At 34.5% G+C, this 15281-nt stretch overlaps 1 protein-coding gene across 3 annotated transcripts in view; it reads left to right on the plus strand.

The window, feature by feature from the left end:
* Nucleotides 1-15281, plus strand: part of LOC145726923 (uncharacterized) — a 17405-nt gene continuing 2124 nt past the window's right edge. The window contains exons 1-25 of one of the 3 annotated variants that reach the window (XM_081976234.1): nt 1-1533; nt 1671-2728; nt 2798-2886; nt 2964-3182; nt 3247-3437; nt 3486-3646; nt 3705-3838; nt 3895-4025; nt 5384-5616; nt 5670-5725; nt 5775-5840; nt 6200-6236; nt 6294-6343; nt 8137-8238; nt 8295-8364; nt 9139-9225; nt 9278-11218; nt 11551-11637; nt 11716-12075; nt 13419-13508; nt 13591-13917; nt 13977-14135; nt 14243-14375; nt 14434-14623; nt 14900-15017. In XM_081976234.1, coding sequence (XP_081832360.1) covers nt 2833-2886; nt 2964-3182; nt 3247-3437; nt 3486-3646; nt 3705-3838; nt 3895-4025; nt 5384-5616; nt 5670-5725; nt 5775-5840; nt 6200-6236; nt 6294-6343; nt 8137-8238; nt 8295-8364; nt 9139-9225; nt 9278-11218; nt 11551-11637; nt 11716-12075; nt 13419-13508; nt 13591-13917; nt 13977-14135; nt 14243-14375; nt 14434-14623; nt 14900-15017 — 4996 coding nt within the window. In that variant the 5' untranslated portion in view covers nt 1-1533; nt 1671-2728; nt 2798-2832. Of the gene's footprint in view, nt 2729-2797; nt 2887-2963; nt 3183-3246; nt 3438-3485; nt 3647-3704; nt 3839-3894; nt 4026-5383; nt 5617-5669; nt 5726-5774; nt 5841-6199; nt 6237-6293; nt 6344-8136; nt 8239-8294; nt 8365-9138; nt 9226-9277; nt 11219-11550; nt 11638-11715; nt 12076-13418; nt 13509-13590; nt 13918-13976; nt 14136-14242; nt 14376-14433; nt 14624-14899; nt 15018-15281 lie in introns of all 3 variants that reach the window. The other 2 variants (XM_081976235.1, XM_081976236.1) reach the window with 2 other exon arrangements.

Here is a 15281-nt window from a genome sequence, read left to right on the forward strand (position 1 = left end):
ATTTTTCCGTCGACTGTAGTTAAAGTTTATAATCCTAAAATAGTTATTTACTAATGATCAGTTTGTATACACGGCACCGCAAACCACAGGCACCTAGTTGATTGCAACCCACTTTACCTATCCCGTGTACGGCGGGTTGTGCACCTCTCCTCTTTTCTCGTTTATCTGTCTTTTACACTTCTGTCTGTCTATACTAGTTGACCAGAACTAGATGAAGTAGATGATTACCAATGGTAACATAAACATTTTTATGTTCGGGTGGTGCTTGCTGTGTACAGATTACTAATTATACAGGGTGATTCCAAAGTTGGTGCTTTCCTTTCACCTGCGAATAGGGCTTCAAAAAATAAGGTTTTCTTTTCTTTGACATTTTTTCGAAATATGAACAATAATGAAGATACAGGGTGTCAAAGTTTTACTGAAAAAAAAAAAAACAAAATAAAAAATAACTTAAATTTTATTTTAACTAACTTTGAACTAAGTTTTAATAATTTGACATTTTGAATTAAAACAGCATTTAATTTTAGGCACGCATTAAGACGGTTTTTATTTTTTTACTCGAAAGCGGTGCGTCGTAGCAAAAATTAATAAAAGGGCTTTTATTTTTAGAATTGAACAAGGAATTCAATAATAAATTTTATGTTGAAAAAAATACCAGTAGGGTAATATTTTTTTTCGAAAATGTTTTAAAAAAATTATACGCGCGCCACTGGTAAACGCAAGAAAATTGTTGTTTCTTGGAAAATTTCCTTTCCACGTAGCTACTGACACCTACAAAATTTTGTCTAATTACTTCGAGTGGTTTGGCCAAATACATTAAATTTTTATTTTCTCAGTAAAACTTTGACACCCTGTATCTTCGTTATTGTTCATATTTCGAACAAGCGTCAAAGAAAAAAAAACCTTATTTTTTGAAGCCCTACTCGCAGGTGAAAGGAAAGCACCAACTTTGGAATCACCCTGTATAATGGATGTTCTAGTTCAAAAACGCTTTAAGAATAAAACATTTGCTTTTCATTTTGCCAAACCACAATTAATTATCTAGGTAAACTGATTAGGCTGAGATGGATGAAATTTTCAGATTAACTTGTGACTGCTTGTTGAGGACCTGATTATATAGGTACTCCACATGGAGAATTGGAGGACATTATTTTGAAATAATATCTCTATAGTATGTACTATACAATATAGGTATATTATTAATTTCTTGAACAACTACTATACCTATGTTTACAAATAACTATTAATAGAAATTTCTAGTTTCAAAACATTAATATGGTGGGTATTATAAAACTTAACTCACAGTTAGGTATGTATATTTGAGTTAAACTGTGTAGTTGAGCTGCTAAAACTTGCTTTGAGTCAAGCTAAATAACACCCAGCATAAATCTGTGCAGAATGTAATTAGTGTTTGTACATATTGATATTAATATTTGTAACAGTATAATTGCTAAAATTAAAGGATGGCATAGATACATCATTACTGCTTCTGGGATTTCAATTTAAGTTTAAATTTATGTTGTTTTCCTTGAGGTAAGTGTTTGAATGATTTGTAGAAGTGGAAGGAACCGAGGTTTCTGTGTTACAAAGAAGTTTTGCTGCAGTGTTGTCTTTGCTTTGTATTGAATTTTCAATATACCTACCCTTCAGCGACAGAAATTGATTTCCAGCCACCAAGGGGTTTGATAGCTGAAAAGTCAGCCCCACTTTCTGATAGTATAGAAGCTGAAGAGCGTTGAAAACAATGACCAGTATAAAGATGCACTTGGCCTAATTTCAAAAAAGTCGCTATTGTAGATGGTAGTTTTGAAAATGTATTGATGCCCACAGGATGTGTAAAACATTTATTATTTTTATAAAAAACTAAAAAGCGCTGATGTGGTGTATGTAGGGGTCTTAATGAAATATATTGTCGGATTAAATTTTTAATGACTTAAATATTAATTTACCTTTGTCATTAAAAATATATTGTTGGGAGCAGCAGCAATACATTTTTTTACATGTTCTTTTTCAAGAACTTTTGATTTTTTTGGCACGTAGTCGACTTGACGGAAAAAAAAAAGAATGGCCGCATTCATAAGAAGTAAGAACACATCGGTTAGCAATTGCTAGGCAATTTTCTTATTAATGCACTGAAATAAATCGATTACTAATCGAAACACATAAACCAAACAAACGGGTTAAACACTTGAACTGTCTGTTTGTACAAACAAAAAAGTTGAATTTGATTTCGATTTTACTAGTAATTTACATTACAGATGAAAAACGGATTGAACATTTGAAAATCATGTTTTTACAGTTTTTATTAAATTAAACTCGTGTCACCTCTGGTAGTTCGTTTTAGTTCATTGTTTAAACCAGTGACATACGTCAACGGCTATCGTGCTTTGCGCTGATTGGCCGTTTTAAATCGTGCTTCTTTTGTTTACAAATAATACCCAATTAAAAACACTACAATGGTTTATTTTTTTCGTAGGAGGCTATGCATTTATTGAATTTATTGATTTTAGTTTTCCCGTGTAGGTGTAGAGTTTCGTGTTCAAAATGTCTGCCAAAGTGACGCCGTAATTTTAGCATTAAAATTTAAACCTAAAATCAGTAATATACATAGTGTAGCATTACATGCATAGACTTGATTGTTATTGATTAAAAATATCGATTTACTAAAATAGTGTGTTAGGTGGTGATGAGGAAATGAGTTTGGGGTAGCATTTGTATTAGTGATTTGGTAGGTGAAGCGGTCTCAATGGCAGACATTTTACACTTTCAGCTTTCCTAAATATATCCAAATTTTAAGGTTTAGAAGCAAAATCCATTAGTTTAGATAGAAAAATGCCTTTAGGCAAGTTTTTTGAGTTAACAGAAGGCTTATACGTTACACAGCAAGTAAGTACCCTTGCATACAAATTCTTATCCAGTATTCAGCAATATGAGTCCTTACAACACTTTATTCTAAATTGTAGAGCCAATCTTGTCTTGAATTACAATGGAGCGATTTTGAGACACTACTAATCAACCTGGAGGTTACCTTAAATCAGCAAATCCCTGAAAAGTATCAATTTCAGTTTATAGAATTTTTACTCAAGTACATTGAATTGGCTTTGAGCTACCTGTCCAGTTTCAAAATAACTCAATATGCATTGCAGATGAAGTACTTTAGCAAATTGTTGTATTTTCTGCCTGTGAGTCAAGATTTTTTCTTTCAAGCCCATTACTTATTAGGTACATCTTTTTTTGGTTTTGTAGGAAGCACTGAATGCTCAAAAGTTATGTAATCTTTTTGTTACAACCAGCACTATGGGAATACTAGACTTGTTAATTTACATTAATTTTTCTACCTTTGCAAAACGGCATTTACTATTTGTGTTTAATCGTAATCTTGAAAAATGCGACCAGGAGACCAAAGAGGCTACTGGCACTGAGAATGTTAGCTACATGTAAGCATTTACCTTTTTATGTGTTTTTTCTTAAAGCTATTACCTTAGATACAAGTTGATGGATTTACTACCTACATATGGAGACTACTCCTTACAGTGTGACATTATGGAAACGGTGTTTCGATTGTATCCACATTTGATTAAGAGCAAAGACCTGAAATATAGTATATTGCCTGAAATGCCTGAGTTGGGTGCAGCTTTGTCAACTGGTAAATCACACATATTTTTTTGTAATGTATATTCAAATATACATTACATATAATTTAGAAATATCGCCGGACACCTTTGATTCCGATATTAGAGCCTGGTTAAGTAAATTCAACAGGAATTCACCACATATTTTTTCAATAAAAGCCAGAAAAGTTACTCTAGGAAACGTCCTTTGCACTCCACATCAGGCGGTATATTGGTACTTTTAGCTAGTATTTCTTAATGTTTTAGCAAAATATATTTTTAGGATATGATTTGGCTCGACTTTAACCTAAAAGATCAAGTGTTGAGTTTCAGCACTGTAACCGGTGTTAACAACTGTGAATGGAATTTGTTGTACTTTCCAGTTCAGTATGTTAAATCGGTTGAAGTATGCAAGTGAGTAGCTCACAGTTTTGTCTTAATAATTACGATTTACGGAACAAAAACTAAATAGTTATGATCACTTCACATATACCCTGATTATTATAACTTTAGTTGCACGTCATCAAGGTGAAAATGGGCGGCATTGTCAATGTTATAAAAAACAAAACAAAATTGAAGAATATGGTTTTACTTTCAAATTAGTGTTTTTTACTGTTTTAATTAAACTTTTGGGGTATTGAGGATTGAGGATAACGAAAGTTTAGTTTAAACGTGTTTAGGAGACCCTGAGTTGAGGGTTTTGAGATCTGATGTGTTTTAATAGTAGAGATATGTTTATTTGCATAGATTTTCAGGTAGGGGCTTAACAATTCAATGTTTTATATTGGTTGAATACCGAGGGGTAGATTGCCGAGGTATTTTGGTGTACACACTCAAAGTAATTCGAGGTATTATGAGGCATTTTGCCAGTATTACAAAGCATTTTGAGGTATTTATAAGGTATTTGAGAGTATTTGGAGACATTGAATATTTCAAAATGTTTTGTGATATTTTCATTGGAATTGCTGGATGTGTAGTCTAGCAGTTCTCTAGTTTGAAGCAAGATTGATGGATTTTTAAAATTTTGATTTACCGACCTAGGTATTGACTGTGCGTTCTGTAATGTGCAATGTTCGTTTCGTGTTGACTGTGTGATCCTGACCACCTAAAAGTTTTCAAGGTCTGATGATGGCTAAGAGCCGAAACCGGTAACCGGATTAAAACAATTTGTGGCAACGAACTCCGCTTCCTGAGTAAAAAACATGGGCCACTTTGAGGATTGGAATCACTTTATCTTAAAGTTTACTAAATATTTAATTTCTGAGGCAATATGAAGCACTTTAGGCAGTTTTAAGGCATTATCACTATGAGGCATTTTGAGCAATAATAGAAGCGTTGTGAGGTACTTTAAAGGCATTTCAAGGTATTTTGTATGCGAAAAGGCATTTTGGTGTACAAAAAATTATCGGCGGTCTACCCCTCGGGTAATACCTACTTAGCTTTAGTACTGCAGACACTCGTGTGCCTCATAATACCTCGAATGTGTACACCAAAATACCTCGATGATCTACCGCTCGGTGATAAGTTATAAAGCAGCAATTACTGCACATATGGACTTAGCATACAATTCCAGCAAGTTGACGGTGTCTGAAAAATCTAATGGGTAGTTTGTAATTGGTAAAAAACAGCTTTTAGCTTACTGCTTTTTTTGACCAATCACAAATTACCAACAGTGTTCTGATTCCACTAAAAAAAGCATGTTTAACCATCAGCTCCCAAAAAAGCATGTTTAGGTAAGTCTAATACACTAATATTTTCTGTGATTTATGCAGGCCGCAGTCGTTCGTTGAAATTAAAAAAACCACGGTGGTTAACATGATCCTAACGAAACCCTGCATTAGTGCTAATAATCAATCTTATTGGAATACGGTGGGCAAAACTCTTGAAATCGTAATAAGCGATGAGAAAAACGAACAAACCTCGTGGCTAATTTCCCACGTTTTACCGAAAATGTTTGGTAGAGTTTTCCAACACAGATCTTCGATACGCAGATCAACTAATTCAAGTAAGAGCTGGTAAAGTCGTGTTTTTTGATAATCAGTGAAAACCTTTTTTTAGAAAGAGTTTATAGGCCGTTAAAGAAACGCCAGTTATCGAAATCTCGAAGTTCTCAGGTAAAAACCGTAAATTTAAGGACTTTAGTGTAGTAATAGTGGGTTTCAGGCATCAAGAAGTAAACGCAAGTCTTCGATTCACAACAGTGATTATGTGAACGGAACCGATTTATCGGTAAGAAATATTAATACTTATAGCTTTCTAAACTTTTGTAATATAATTTAATATCTTAGCAACGATTTAAAAAAATTTTAAATCACTCTGAATGACTTTCGCCTATTTACAGATTTAAACAAACAAACATCAATGTCACACTCTGTCACTCGCTACGCTCGTGGACCTAATTGTTCTTTTCGTTAATAAAAAATGGTTTAAGTCACTTGCTGTATAAATAACTAATATGTGGGTTAACATCTTGGGCAGTACCTATTTATTTTGTATTTCTATACATATTTATCTTTCTTTGCCGAAAAAGCTAGGAACATTTATAACTTTTTAAGTTTTTTCAGTAATTTGGACTGTAATTTTTTCAGGGGTCTTTGGAATCCAAGGAAAATTTCCCTTTTGATGGTGATTATTATTAATTATTTCATCTTAACTGTCTCATTTGTTCTTGTATGATTTTAGGTCAATCCTGTGTTACTTCAAAAATTTGTGTCACGATTTCTACTAAAACGGTAAGGATATTTTTAGGTATTATTTAATTTAGCGAGTAATGCCAAGTGTGCACGGTAAAGAACACAGGGTGGTTCAGTGAAAAACGTATGCTACGTGCAAATTTTATTTATTCTTAGTGAACCGGTTTCGGCCGTTTAGGCCATCATCAGCACTCTAATTCGTCAGATTGGTGGCTGGTTGCGTGGTGGTCTCTGACGAATTAGAGTGTTGATGATGGCCTAATGATGTCAGAAAAGTACTAGTATGATGAGTTTCTGTCATTATATGCACCCATAAAAACTGCGCCCCACGTCAACCAGGACTGTGAATTTTTTTTGGTCATTCACAACGGATATTAATGCGGTTTGGATTGGGTTTGATTTATTTGCTTTTCGCTGATATAAAAAACTTTTACTTTACTGCACTATACAGAGTAGGAAAGAAACTTGAGCAATAAAGTGAAATTTTTAAGTAGTCCCCAATTCGCCAATATTTTTTAAGAAAGTGTTGTTTAGATCAATCTCATAACGTTTTTTTATTATAGATATAACAGTGTTCAGTCTTAAATTAAGCCATAACATCAGCTTCTTATCTGTCATTTGAATGCTGTTGTATGTTCAACATTATCTGTCTCTAATATCCTGAGTACTTTTCAAGACAAGCCCCATGTTTGATAGGACCTTACAGGGTGTCCAGAGACAGTGAGTAAAACTTGAAATTATTGTTTGCACAAGCTGTTCTCTCACTAAGTGTGACAGACCAAACTTATGTTTTTTTAAATGGAACATCCTGTATATTATTCAACTGTTGAATAGAGCACTTTAAGATGATTTCAACGATATATGGTTTGTTGGTATTATCTGTAATACTTTTCTCAAAAAATGAGAAAAAGCAAATCTTTCAAACCACCCTGACATAATTCAAAATGCTATTACAAATGAAGTGAATAGAATTAATAGAATCATGCCGACTGGATTTAAAAAAGGATAAGATAAGTAAAAAAAAAGTGTATAGACCTTGTACTGAATTGAATGGTGGTCATTTCCAGCATTTACGGTCTTACCAAAATGCTGGAAACCTTTCAATTTGTTATATTTTTTTGAATATACAGGATAATTCAAATTCTACCCTCACAATTGAAAAAAATCATAAGAGATACGAGAAAGTTTAAATTGGGGCAAAGTTGTGTAATTTAAAGCTCAACTAAATGCAGTTTTAAAAATTTCGATATTCCGGGTGCTTCAGAAGATATCCGAAAAAACTGAAAATTTGATTTGTTGTTTTTATTTATTTCTAACCTTATTTGAAGAGATATCCCAAAACTAAAAGCCACTTTTCCCCAGCTATTCGATAATGGATTCAAATTTGTCACGCGACGTTTCATTTTTTGGCAGTCATTATCAACTTTCTTTTTTCTTATGGGCGCCATATTGGATTTTTAGCCGACCAAATCGTACGTTTTATTCTGATTTTAGTGATGTATAATAACTTATAATTTGCTCCATAAATAATTCAATAAAAACTAATTTTACTTTAGTTGGCTTTACTAAACAACACTTTTCTATGTTAAAATAAAACCAAAAGAAAATGGTTAATTGAGTACTACTTGAAAATTTAGCCTTTTGCACCCGCTTTTTTCACACCCAGTATAGTACAATTATAGTGCATTAAAGTCAAAGTCAACACATGAAGTATGTCTGTGGTTTCGTTTCGAAATGGCGGACACATCGCGAGGATTTAAAAGTGACTGAAAAAAAATCACTGACCTGGTTGAGATGGCGCGCAATTTAGTAAAAGTATGATTTGTGTACAGGTGGCAATAAATCAGAAATCGACCAAAGGCAAACCAACAGATGACCTTCAAAAAAAAATTTCGTTCTGTCCTACTGCGTCATTATGCAGCAACAATTCTTTGGTTAGTTATAAAAAATGCAAAAATTTACAAGTCAAACTAGATTTTTTGTTTTTTAGGATATGACAAACTTTAGTCGCACTGATTCCAATGCGTTTACCAGTAGGCCAGTAACACCAACTCTAGAAAGTGAGTACCTAAAATCGACGTATTATCTTTTTTTTCCATAGAACGTTAGGTTGATTTCAATCAAGATAAATTAGCTAAAACGTACTAACAACAAAGCTTTTCAATTAGTAGTTTGTGATTTTTTTAACCAATCACACACTAAAGCCCAGTTGTACAACAGTGGTTCAATCTTTGAACCTGGTTCAAGTCAGAAACGTCACTTTGACATCAATGCATTTCATACGAAGAGTACAGGGGAAAATAGATCAGAGTCACAAAGAACATTTTTGTGGGTACAGGAAAAAAAAATTACAGACTCAGATTAATTACCACAATAAAAGAAACTATTTTTAGCAATGACGTTGTAACTAACTATTTTGTCATACATTATTTAAGTTTGAAAAGTCTTTATCATACCCTAGCAAAAAACATTCTTCAACTCATACTTATCATTGCAACAACTTTTAGAGCTCTTTACAAAGAGACCACAAACGCAAAAATTAAATCTACTATTAGGTACTACAAATACACTTTTCTTTTTTATTCAAAAAGTAAAAAACGAAAACATTTTTTATGCTTTGCCGTACAGAAAATAAAAGTTTTAGTTTTCGTCAAAATATTTTGATTTAGTTTTTATGCCAGACTCTGATCGTTTTAGTGTTGCATAGTGGTTACAACCAGGCCTAGGTTACACAAATGCCGCACATGTAGACTTAGCTTTTACAACTGGTTTTCAAAAAGAAGTAGTAGTTATATTCCCTTCCTTTCGTACTTTTACAACTCGGTTTATTTCAGGAATCGAAAGTTTGCAAGATAACATCGTCACCTCCAGCAATATGTTTGAAGACGAAATAATAATATCATCCTCAGATATCCCATTAGGTTATACCACACCACTTTTGTTATTCCCGGTTTTAACCTATCCTTGTTTCAGGCCAATCCAAATCTCGCGGTTTACCTTCGATCATTGAGAGTGTCGATTTTCAACCGTCCGAACTCTTTTCATCCTCTCCATTCCATCGCTCTGTAAATACTCAAGAATTTATAGAAACCGCAAACGAGAACCTGAAAGAAGATTTTGAAGTTGCCGCTCTTAGACTCGCGCAATTTGACTTGGACTCTTATGCTTCGCAGAAAATTGAGGAAAAATCGACTTTCATAATGGAAGTTGATGAGTCTAGTGGGAAACAGTCTATTTTGAAGCCTCCTCAAATTGTAGAAGTGGATTCAGTGAAAGAATCCAGTTTTGTAGATGATAAATATAGCGTGGCCATTAACACTAATTTTGAGACGGTCGCTGAAAACCAGATTTACGTGGATGATCTAAACGTGAGCAATAAAGAATTCGAAGTGGCACAGAGATTGACCCAATTTGAGCTAAACACTCAGTCTAGTGAACAACAGGCAGTGGTCGAATATACTAACGGAAAATCCGTAGGCGACAAGCGAACCTTAGATCAACTTGCTTTTAAATCGACCAATAGCGACTTTGAAACTGCAATTGAAGGTCCGAATTATAGTTGGGATAATTTGAGTAAAACTGACGTGGTAGAGAAGCGTAGTTTAGTTCAGATACCTTTAAAAGATACTACTGAAGCTACTCATGATTCAGGAAACTTGGAAAATACTGATGTAGGAACTGTAGTCGAAAACCAAAGCTTAGATCAGGGAGCAGTAAAAGCGACTAATAAAAATTTAGGTAAAACTGAATTAAGAAATGAAGACGTCGCACAGAGATTGACTCAGTTTGAATTAAACAGTCAGGGCGAAATTGAGGAATGTCATCTCTTAGATGTAACTAGCCAACAATCTGTGACAAACAATACTGAAGAAGTTAATCAAAAAGTTAAAAGAATAATGACCCAGGAATCAAGCCACTCTCAGACAGAATTGACTAACTTGAAACCGAAATTAAGAGAAGTTCTAGATACAGTTGACGGTAACCAGGAAGTAATGGCACAGGAATCAATAAGTGACTATCAGTCTTCTCATTTGTCACCTTTAACTGAAGAAGCTGTAGAAAGAATTGAAGTGGACGAGAAACTATTGTCACCAGAATCAAGTCAGTCTTCTCGATTATCAGCCTCTCTAAAACTCACTGAAGAAACTCAGAAAGTGCAATTTACAACCAAACTTTTACGAGTTAATCTAGTAAGAGAACCTTTAATAAAAATTCGAACCAAGAAAATGGACAGTGAAACTGCTAGTCCAGCCCAGAATTTGACACAGTCTAGTTCGTTTATTCCATCCGATTTAAACCAAGCCAAATGTGTATCTGAAGGATCTGTTTACACCCAATTCGAAACTGTGGCTAAAAGGTTGACGCAGTTCCAATTAGACTCTGACCCACAATTGGAGGAGGCCAATATAGTGAAACCAGTTGAATATTTAGTGCCCAATCAGAAACCAGAAGGCTTGAAAAATCTTATTGTAAACTTAGTTAGAGACCCCACTATAATAGCTGAAGGTGTGATCACAGTCCCAGAAGACTTAACCTCCAATAATGTAGAAACAGTCGAACACTCCCTCACTCCGGATTTTGACAAGACAACGCAGGACTTGTTCACTCAACTTTCGCCAGACACGCAAGGACGTCAAACAGTTCCTGAAGAATCATCCGAAGACGTTTTCCATCTTCAAACTCAAGATTTAGGCGACCTGAGCTTGAAAGTCAACGTTGGAGTGTTTACTAACGAGTCAACTATGGATAAGAACGTTTTACAGTTCACAGAAGTGGAGTCGGCTGTTGAGGAGGTTTTTATCGATTTGACCAAGGATGAAGTGGCTGAGATTGAGGTGATGGAGGACCGACAAATGAGTACTCAGGAGCTTCTTACCGTACTCGATAAGACTGTCTCACAAAAATCCCTTAATGGTAAGTATTTGTTTCACTTGAAAATTGCTATGTTAATACACTGAAAATAAAAAATACTCTGTGTTCAGCGACATTCGCTTATTTACTTATTAAGTATAATCTATAGCCTGCTATATTAATAAACTTCTAAGTAGGACACTTTATTTGAGTTGTTTTGTCTTGAAGATGATCACAAATTGATCGAAACGTCGACAAAATATATGATATAAGAACCTCTAAGAAGCATCTTTGGCCTAAACTAACTTATCACCAATCTTATAAATTATTGAAGATTTGTAACGTCATACCAATTTTGATTGAGTTTGCTAACTCTGAGTTTTTTCATATATTAGTATTTCCTGCTGCAGCTAAACCAGCGGATACAACCATCCAAAAATGTGCACCAGCCTTAATAGAACTAAGTCAAGATCAGAAGGAAGGTAAAACTGATTCTACTGTTATTTGGTTTCAACTTTGTTTGGCCGTTGATTTTTCATATTTTTTTTGTGAACTTTCAGCAAGTTGCAAAATGCCGGAAGATATGGACAAAATATCTGTAACTGTTAACTCACTTTCGCCAGACACGCAAGCACGTCAAACAGTTCCCGAAGAATCATCCGATGACGTTTTCAATCTTCGAACTCAGGACGTTATAGGCCAATTGAGCTTGAAAGTCAACGTTGGAGTGTTTACTAACGAGTCAACTATGGATAAGAACGTTTTACAGTTCACAAAAGTGGAGTCGGCTGTTGAGGAGATTTTTATCGATTTGCCCAAGGATGATGTGGCTGAGATTGAGGTGATGGAAGATCGACATCTGAGTACTCAGGAGCTCCTTATCGTACTCGATAAAACTGTCTCAGAAAAATCCCTTAATGGTAAGCGTTTGTTTCACTTGAAAATAGTTATGTTAATACACTCCTCTCCCTATCTTTCTGGTTAAGTCACCAGAAGGATGCAATTTTCACTTAGAAGTGCAATTGTCGCTGTAATCAAGTGAAAATTGTATTGTAGTTCAATGGATGAGGGATATAGTCGATAGTAATATGTTAAGTACATATAAAATTGCCGTAAATCATGCATGAAGGTTGTTGCCCTAGAAACAGTTTGAATGAATTTTATTGTTATTTGACAAAAAGAAATGCATCGCTCGTTAATGGAACATCATCGCTCATTTTTGACAATTCCGAATTTTGTTTTTGTTGGTGTGATGCCCCGGGAAATTATTAGCAAATTTCTTTTTGTTTATTTTTCAAAGTCAAAATTAAATTAGTAGTTACGGAATTAGTTTGAGGCATATCTGAACATTCTAGATACAACGCTTAAATGAAAAACTAGTTTGAAAGAAAAATCTGACTTCAAATCTTAAGCCAAACCTCTAAAAGTTTTAATTGGCCAGCGTCATTAATCCAGAATGGGGGATGTATTTTTATTGGTCGGTATTTCTAAAGAAAGGATTTTTTCTCATACTGTCACCATCTCATCTTTTTGACCCCAAACAAAAATGATTTATTGCCTGCAGCTGCAGGAAAAAATTCTTTGAGTTTGCCAGTACATGGTCCGCAAAAATTATTATAATTTAATTAAATAAATAAATCTGGCGACATGTTTTTGAAATTTCACCTTGTGACCTGACGCATTTCTGCTCCCAGAATGACGTAAATTTCATAGTATGAATATTTCCCCCATTCTGCCAAACAGCAGTCAGAATTGAAACGGCTCCAAGTCGAAGACAAGTGTGAAAATTTGGACAAGTCCAAAAAAGGGCCCAAAAGGGTCTAGTTCTAGTCATGTTCAGTGGTGCATGAGTTCTCGCAAGTGCGCAAGATTCAAAATTCTCGTAAAAGAAACCACGTAGCCGCTTGACCTTGTTATGATTCACATCTGTCACTTCAACCACAGTTTCAACTTAACTCCACATGTCCAAAAGGTACGTTAAAGCCAGAATTGCTAAGTAGACCTAAGACTTTGGAATCGAACCGTACCTAGCTGAGAATTTCTATGTTAATGGAACCTGAATAAATGTTTGATCCGAGATTGGTGGTTGTGTCATTTAGGGTATCGCTTGCCCCTCGAACGCCAAAAATTAACTTGTAAGACTCAAAAATTGGAAGAAGGAATTTTTGGGTCATTACATTGGCATAAATTATTGAAGATTTGACACGTCATACCAATTTTGTTTGAATTTGCTTAACTCTGAATTTTTTCATATATTATTTAGTATTATCACCTGCTGCAGCTAAACTGGCGGATACAACCGTCGAAATATGTGCATCAACCGAAATAGAACAAAGTCAAGATCAGAACGAAGGTAAAACTGCGATTATACTGTTATTTGGTTTTAATTTTGTTTGTTCAAATTTTTATTCTCATGTTTTTTTATGAATTTTTAGCAAGTTTCAAAATCCAGGAAGACATAGACAAAATAACTGTAATCAATTCACCAACAACAGAAGAACGTAAAACCATACTGGAAGAACCTGAATCGGAGGTTTTTGCGAATTACCACGATACAAATGCAACAAAAAGCGCTGCAAATATACTCAAAAAATTAATACATTTTTTGGAAGAAAACAATAAAGCAGAAGAAGAATCGTTGACCGAAAAACCCCTATATAAAAAACCGAAAAAAGATAAACCTGCCAAAAAAGAAAGTAAACCAAAAAAGTACCCGCCTAGAACACTTTTCGATGAGAATAACTTGTCTTATATGGACACTTGTAAGCAGTGCTCGTTTATTTTTTCTTTCTAACTAATAACTATTATGGATGATTTACAGTGAATTGGTCCACGCCAGATTACGACAGTGGTCAGAGCTATCACGATAACCACACCGAAAGTATTAAGGTGGTTAAACGGAAACTCAGGAATCTGAAAAATAATAGTACCTCAAAAAAAGACAAAAAACAACGAAAAAGAAAACCAAAAAGAATGAAAAGTAAGTAGTTAATTTTTCAAGAAAAAAAAGTAAAGTATTACTACTTTGTCTTTTATCACTATTTGAGTGACAACCGCTGTACCTACATTTAATAACATTCATTTTAGTTGAATCCTCTATGCAAGGATTGATCTGTGGTGTATCACACATCAAGACAACAGAAGAAAGTTTTCCTGTTTTAAAAAACCCGCGAAAACGAACGTTTTCCAAATACGATCCCTTTTGGGATGCAGTGGCAAGGTACACTCAATTGTGTTACATCAGTTTGCTTCCCTTTCTACCAGTAGAACTGTTTCAGAGATGTGAGCGAAATTCCAGCTTCAAAATCTACGATTATTCAGGCTGGTAGCGATTCTTCACCATTTTTTACTGACGGTTCATCGGCATCATCGCAAAAGTTACCTGAATTGGAAACTGAACCGATTGGATTCAATTTCCATGAACAAAGACAATCACCCAAAATAAGAGTGTTGCAGAACATCGTTGTTGTAAGTTTTTCAAGTCCGATTGGTTTGTTCGTATTCGAGTAGAGACTAGACTAGTGTCTAAAAAATCAATTTGCTTAAACATGTTTAATTAAATTTTGCCTAAATTAAAGCGCTAATCAGTGAATGTTTTTTTTGTGGAAGACATTTACACTTTCTAAAAGTTAGCGATAGACAAGGAAGAAATCAATATTGCATGTACGCTTTCTTATCATAAGTTGATGATGTACGAGTAAACTGGCTCCGCGAGAACTAACTATCCATTTTCGATGTAAACAGGCACAACCAACACAATTGCGTCCTGTTGCTGAATTGTGTGACGAACCCTCACCAAAAAAGCTTAAACTGGATCAAGATGATGAATTTTTACCTGTGAACGTGCCATATGATCATCCAGGTAACACTTTTAGTTGATTTTTTTTTTCATTATACTACTCTGAAAACTGTCTATTTCTCGACTGATTTATTGTCGAGAAAATGTACCTTTTCCGTGAGAACGCACGAAAGTGCCCATTTTCGGTGCGCTGCTCAAAGAAGAAAGTGGTTATTTGCCGCACGTGTACAGAAAGTGAATCATTTTCTGTCCTAGAGCGTTTTCGCTTTCTACTAACAATCTAAATATCATTAAATCTATTTATATATTAATAGATTTTTTTATAAT

This window comes from Ips typographus, linkage group LG3 (assembly GCF_016097725.1).
Source record: "Ips typographus isolate SLU linkage group LG3, UJ_Ityp_2.0, whole genome shotgun sequence".
Taxonomy (NCBI): domain Eukaryota; kingdom Metazoa; phylum Arthropoda; class Insecta; order Coleoptera; family Curculionidae; genus Ips; species Ips typographus.